General features: G+C 48.1%; 2 protein-coding genes across 2 annotated transcripts; both read right to left on the reverse strand.

Moving 5' to 3' along the window:
* Positions 1–1,504: 1,504 nt before the first annotated feature.
* LRP88_12727 (uncharacterized protein) lies at positions 1,505–2,134 on the reverse strand (the record flags this gene model as incomplete). The annotated part of the gene is made up of 2 exons (XM_083249116.1): positions 1,505–1,859; positions 1,914–2,134. The coding sequence occupies 2 exons, from the start codon at positions 2,132–2,134 to the stop codon at positions 1,505–1,507; spliced, it is 576 nt and encodes a 191-aa protein (XP_083094918.1).
* Positions 2,135–4,372: 2,238 nt separating this feature from the next.
* LRP88_12728 (aromatic alcohol reductase) lies at positions 4,373–5,351 on the reverse strand (the record flags this gene model as incomplete). The annotated part of the gene is made up of 2 exons (XM_083249117.1): positions 4,373–5,254; positions 5,319–5,351. The coding sequence occupies 2 exons, from the start codon at positions 5,349–5,351 to the stop codon at positions 4,373–4,375; spliced, it is 915 nt and encodes a 304-aa protein (XP_083094919.1).
* Positions 5,352–6,331: the final 980 nt, after the last annotated feature.

The following is a 6,331-nucleotide window of genomic DNA, read 5'->3' on the forward strand; positions in this document are numbered from 1 at the left end:
TGATATGTAGTTCCTGTATTCTAATTAATTTATTTCCTATCTTTCCAAAGATTGGACGACCCTTTTGATCTTCTAGTTTTCCTTTATTTTCCCCCCGTACCTGATTGAGTACCTGTGACGCTTCAGGGTAGGCAACTTGGACACTGACAAACAGTCAACACCGGCTCATAGGCAGGTAAAAAAGCATAAGGAATCTTGGAAGCGAATCTCAAGTCAAGGATCACATTTATACTCATGTGAACTGGCGTAAGTGGAAGCAAACAAACCATGTTAAGCTTGCGTCAAAATTGCACCTTGACTCCAGGTGACTGACTAACTTGAAGTTGATACCCCCATTCGAGGTGAAGGGCTTGATAAACCACTATCTGGAAGGTAAAACAGGGCGCTTTCACATATCTACGCATGAACTTCTAAGAGAAACTAAGGCCTTAAACCATGAAGGAATTTTGTTCTGATTTTCCCGCCGGCACTCGTTTGAGCGCATCCTCCTGTTGTGCTCACTGGCCTTGAACCGCTCCATTGTGTGGCTGCGGCTGTGGCTGTGATCCACTGGCTCAGGACAGTGGCTTAGATCATTGTATCGGAAATATCGTTAAACCAGAAACCTGTCACACTACGCTCACCCCTCTGCATTTGGCTGTTGATGGGGCAGCTTGAGTTGACAGGAGACGAGGGTAAGCCGGAGATGTGACTCTGAACTTATGGGTTGATAGGTATTTGGAAGATAATAAGATTTAAGCAACAGTTGGTAGGAAAAATTTCGTCTCAGAGCTCTTTTGACCAACGTGTCGACAAAGGACTGTCAATTGTGTATCGAGTTCGTCATGAGAATAGATGTACTCCCTCCGCCAATTATTGTCCTACGCCTGTCGAAGGAATCGCCATGGTTTCGCGCTCTTACTGCAATCAGATGACCTCTTTTGGCCATTTTCATCGTTATTAGCCTCAAGGAGAATAACCTCAAGCCTTCAGAGCATCTGGTCTGGCCCGCTGCCCAACTTCTTCCAGGTTGCTATCAATGACGACTTCGAAGAGGACACCAGACACTATAATAATTGGGAAAATTTTTTGAATTCATAGCGGCCACTGAGCCCTGATACCGAAAGAACCCATCACCTACTGCCCAACTCACGTCGGGTTTACATACGATGTCAGCAGAATCCAAGAGCCTGTCTTGACGCTGGTAGGGTCGCCGAGGTCCTTCTGTACTTTTTTGCATAAGCCAGTCCATAGACTGATTATCCATGAATATCTTATTCTTTTGACTCCAGTTCCACTCACCACCAGAGCCGTGTTCTCGATATGACTCGTTCTAGGCACGCAATGTCCACGTCAGCAACACACACATTTGACCTGCTTGCAAGCACATTCCATGACGACACAAGGGTAATTGTTGGTGATGATGTCATTAATGATACATGCCCAAAATCCAGCAAAGAAACTGAAAAATACAAGTAATCGGCTTGTCATCAAGCTCCCGGTTGCGTCCTCCCTTTCCGAATCCTCAAGCCGGACAGTCCTTTGTCACCTCGCGCAAGATGATGTCGTCAACAGCTATTTGCACACCATTCTCGGTGCTTTTCTCGCAACGGGCTGACAATTGTATGGTGGGCTCGATGTTCGTTGCCGTGAACTTGAAACCCAGCTCCGTCCAGTTCCCTTTGATGAATATCCCCTCAATAGTGTCCTCCCTAAAGTCCTGGCCGACCTGCACTTTGAGTTTGCACTCGTCGCCTGGCTTAGGTGCGCCGTTCATCACCTTGTACGAGTACCTGACGTTATAGTTCTTATCCGGGCGAACGCCTACGACGCTCTGGTAAGCCTGAGGGCGTTGGTTGGTTCTGGTGATGTCAAAGACGCTGGCGATCCTCATTAGCTACCAAGTCGGGGAAAAGATTGAAATCTACACTTACAGCGAAGTGTAGCCGGTTTTGCCCCATTCTTTCAATATGTGGCTCTTCAAGGGGCTCGCGCCCTTATCGATGTAGCGCCATGGCTTGTTGCCCTTGCCACCAAAGGATGCATTTCGAACGAGATTGGGGCACTTTGCAGGCGGTTTCTTGGGGGTGCAAGGGACCGCACCCGTGCAAAGGAGGAATGTGATGACCGTTAGGAGGAGCGGAAAGACTTTCATGATGGAGGAAATTCTAAGGGATGACAGGTAGGACTAGTGGAAAGATGCCGGAACAAGGTCGCCATTGGTAGGATTGAGACCAGACACGGCACTTTATACACACTACCCTCGCCAAAGACTCCGATAAAACAAGCATAGTAAGTCATCACATGCAACATTTCTCAGCCACTTTGTGACCAGGCTCAAGTTCTGCTTCTACGACGAATCTTTCCAACCTTGCTCATAAACGAATGGCATCATGGAGTCAAGATGGGTAAGGGTTGGGGTGGTTCACATGTGTGTGTTGTGAATGGCTGATTGGCCACCCATAATGAGTGACGTTGAAGAGAATGTAATATGGATGATTGCATACAACTCGTTGAGGAACGACTGAAGGGGATGAGGAAACTAGATGAAGATATACTCCATCATATTCTTTCATAGACTCATAGATATGGTATGAGAAGTACCTATTTCATTGTTGCCCTCATTATCCTTCGAGAAGAAGGCGAAATGGCTGTGCGAGATGGCCAAATGGTTTGGCATAGTTCAGGCCGCATCCTCTCCTCATTTCTCCCCAGAGAAACAATCATGCGGATTTGAGATATTTTGTGTGTATTTACTCCCATACTGTCTTCTTGACGGAGGAGATAAATCCTATCCTAGAGAACTGTTACGAGAGGCCGGATCGCATTCTACGGCTGGCTTTTGCGCACGTTTGAAGAGGCCAGCTTGACAAGTTCTGTTCATGGAGCCTGACCCTTCCAAGGCTTCATTCTGCAACTCTAACGATACACGCATCATAGTACGTACTCTGCGACGAATATTGACATCATGAAAGGGCATCTTCCTGGTTGATTCTTCAATCTCCATGCAATTCAGGATTGCTGGAGAGGGGCAGGGACGTCTAGGTTTCACTCAAAGGATCATCGTGAACGTTATGATGAAAAGTGAAACAAGCCTTGAGCTAAATTTTGCCTTCAGGCGGCTCGGGCCGTGAAAAGGGATGGGGGTGCCGTTTTCGTATCCAAATTGAAAATCCCCGGAGCCATTCCGTAGCAGGACCGACTGAGCCTCTGAGCTACACCCAAAGCGGGGAAATGACTTGGTTGCAACCTGTTTGAAAGCGAGTGAATGCCGCTCAAGGCAAGTTGAAGTTGTATTGGCTTAAGGAAAGGGACAACCGTGAGCAAAGGGCGGGGATGATCTCATCATTCCTGTCTTCGGTGCGATTGGTCATGACAGGAAACCGCCGAGTCCGGACGCTTTCCGTACGAACTTAAGCATAGCCAGTCCAGTCCAAGGTGTAGCTCCGTGTTGGGGACCGAGGCGCGGGGGCGAGAATGAGATACGTAGCGGTGAGCATTTCACTTGAGGCCCGAGAAAATCCAGGTATCATCGGCCCGAAGCTTGCAAGAGAATTAGTCATGGCAATGTGCGGTGAAACTTCCGAGTATCACTACGATCAACTTGAAAGTGGTGCCCCCCTTCTTGTTGGCCTTGCTGACCTATGATGATGACATCTAAAAGGGGCAACTTGCAACTGTGTTCTTTTCACCTGCATACGACGTTTCATCTGCATCCACAAGAATTGAAGTGCTATGATGAATAGTGAGGTGACCCGTTAGGCTCACGTTGACTGACTGTTTGGATTGGCTCTTCGTCACATCGCACGCCACCAGTATCAAGGGCACACTTCCCAGAGATAGATGCTTCAATTTTTCTTGCTGACTTGTTCCGCCTTGACATTTTCTGTTGTGACGAAAACGATCGCTATTGCCATAGACCTTGAAAAGGCAGGCAAGTTCTCGTTGGCTTGGGTTGAAGAGCACAGCGCAATCTCCAAGCTCCTAATGGTATAGATCCGAGGACTGAGGGGAAGAATAAATATAGAGGTGTATAGCTACACTAAGTCAGAGAAGTCGAAAATGCGACATGCCACAGTAAAACGAATGCTTGTTATAATGTCTTGGCCCTACTCTTAAACCAATTACCAAAACTCCCCGACTAGCCTCCTGGTAAGCCAAATCCGAGAGGGAGTTGGTTCTGAAAGTTGCCTACCCCAATATCTTTAATAAAGCAGTCCTCTTTCGGAATTAGTAGGACAGATTCCATCGGTTAATCAACTCCGTTTTCGACGAATGTTTGCTTATGTCACCCAGTATGATGTTCAACTCGAGTAGTGAACTAGCACCTCTTCAGTTTGATTAAGCTGGTGATATCCTCAGCTATTTTCTATATACAATAGAAGAACCCCAATCATGCGCTTGCAGCCTTGACAATGAGCTCCTTAGACAAAGCCTGCAGCTCCTCATCCGAGAGTCTCGCAAGACCCAGAACCTCGTTGTCAATGTTCTCAAAGCTGGGTCCATACTTGGCGTTAGTGCCGCCCTGGAGAATATAGAAGAACCAAACCCAATCGTCAAAGGTACCAGCCGCCAAAGCCTTGTCAGCTGTCTCCTTGAGGACGTCTGTGTCCTTCTCATCGATAGTCCACTCGCCAGGGACAGCCTCCTTGGCAATGGCTGCGATGGTCTTGAATGAGATCTTGCCATCCTCAATCTTGACGGAGCGGTTCTTTGTAGCCTCGGGGTTCTTGAGAACGCCGACAACACCCTTTCCAACTGTAGCCAATCGAGTCACGCTGACCGGTAGGTCGCCTCCATTGTAAAGTGTAACCTTCTTTTCCTTGACGTTTGCAAGGGAGCCATGGGTGAAGCCCCAGTCAAGGAAGAGGTTGTTGTAGATGAAAGTGTAACTGAGTGACGAGGTGGACTTCTCAACGAGGTAGTCTTCTGTCTTGACCTTCTCAGCAAAAACAGGGAGCTGACGGGTAAGAGGGTTTTGCTGATCGCAGCCAAAGTTGGAAGGGATGAATCGCTGCACTCCAGCAGCGACAGCGGCGTCAACAAGGGCTCGCTGAGCGTCGCCTACCGCGGGAGCACCAAGGGTTGAGACAACAGCATCGACGCCTTCGAGGGCCGACTTGAGGGAGGCAGGGTCATTGTAGTTAACCACTACCTCCTTGACCTGGTTGGCGAAAGCAGAAGGGACCTTGCCGGCCTGGCGAGTGAGAACTTGAACATCGAAACCACCCTCGATGAGGGCCTTGAGGACTTCAACACCGAGACTTCCAGCAGCCTGAATAGTTTCATGAAATATTAGCACCCGATCTTGCGTTGAATCATGCCCTGTCTTTACTTACGCCGGCGTGAGCGACAGTCTTGATGGCAGACATGTTTGTTGTTGTAGACGAGAGTTGGAGGTACTGGGATAGGTATGGGTCGAGCTTGGATGGGATGATTGAAGATGGGCGTTACAAGTCTTGAGATCTGGAGGCAAAGACAACCTCTTATATTGTCACCGTCCCCTCGCCAATTACACGTGTACACAATGCCCTGATGACATTTCGTGATCGGCCTATCCCACCCCCTCTCATTATCCAAGCAGTTTGCATACGATGTTTACTCATCCAGAACTAAGGAAATGCAAAGTGGGTTCGGTTGGATCATCATGATCGGAGTATCCCACCCAACTTTAACCTCCAGCGGCCGCACAGCATGCCCCAGCCGGATTCAGGTCTCCGCGTTCTGTGGCGAGCATCTGTCATTGGTTGCCTATCGACGGATCCGGAACAAATAGGCGCATCTCTAGACTGTGAGATCACAGTCACTAAACTTAAATTACTCTACGTACCATATCGCATGCCACTTTTTTCCCGAGGGGCCCTCCGATTGTCCCACTAATCTCGGCATCCCACTCCGTCCCAAAGCGGAGATGGCTCGGGCCACTCAGCGAGCAGAAAGCGGTGGCGGGGATACTGAGTAAGATATTAATATTTGTAAATTGGGTGAAGAGGATGGGTTCTGAAATGCCGCATTGTCATGTGGTGCAGTTATTAAGAAGTCATCGATGTGTCTCTATAACGAAAAGACGATGGGCAAGCAAGGTCCTCTTCCTAGAGAGCATACAAAAAAGGTGGTAACGACTTCTAGACCCCTTCAGTGTGATACATACTTACAGTTTTATATAGGTACTCATAGAGATGACAGGAATAACCCCCAAACGCACCAAGCACTTCATAGAGTATAGGGATAATAAACAAAACAGCTCTAAAGTGCTATCGCTTCTTATGATATCTTTATGAGCATTTTGCTCTATGTTATCGCGTCGCAGCCTGTGCAAGACCTTGCTACCGAAGTAGTAGCAGTTTCAGGC

Source organism: Fusarium phalaenopsidis (assembly GCF_050370095.1).
Source record: "Fusarium phalaenopsidis strain FUZ10S chromosome Unknown contig_32328, whole genome shotgun sequence".
In the NCBI taxonomy this organism is placed as follows: Eukaryota; Fungi; Ascomycota; class Sordariomycetes; order Hypocreales; family Nectriaceae; genus Fusarium; species Fusarium phalaenopsidis.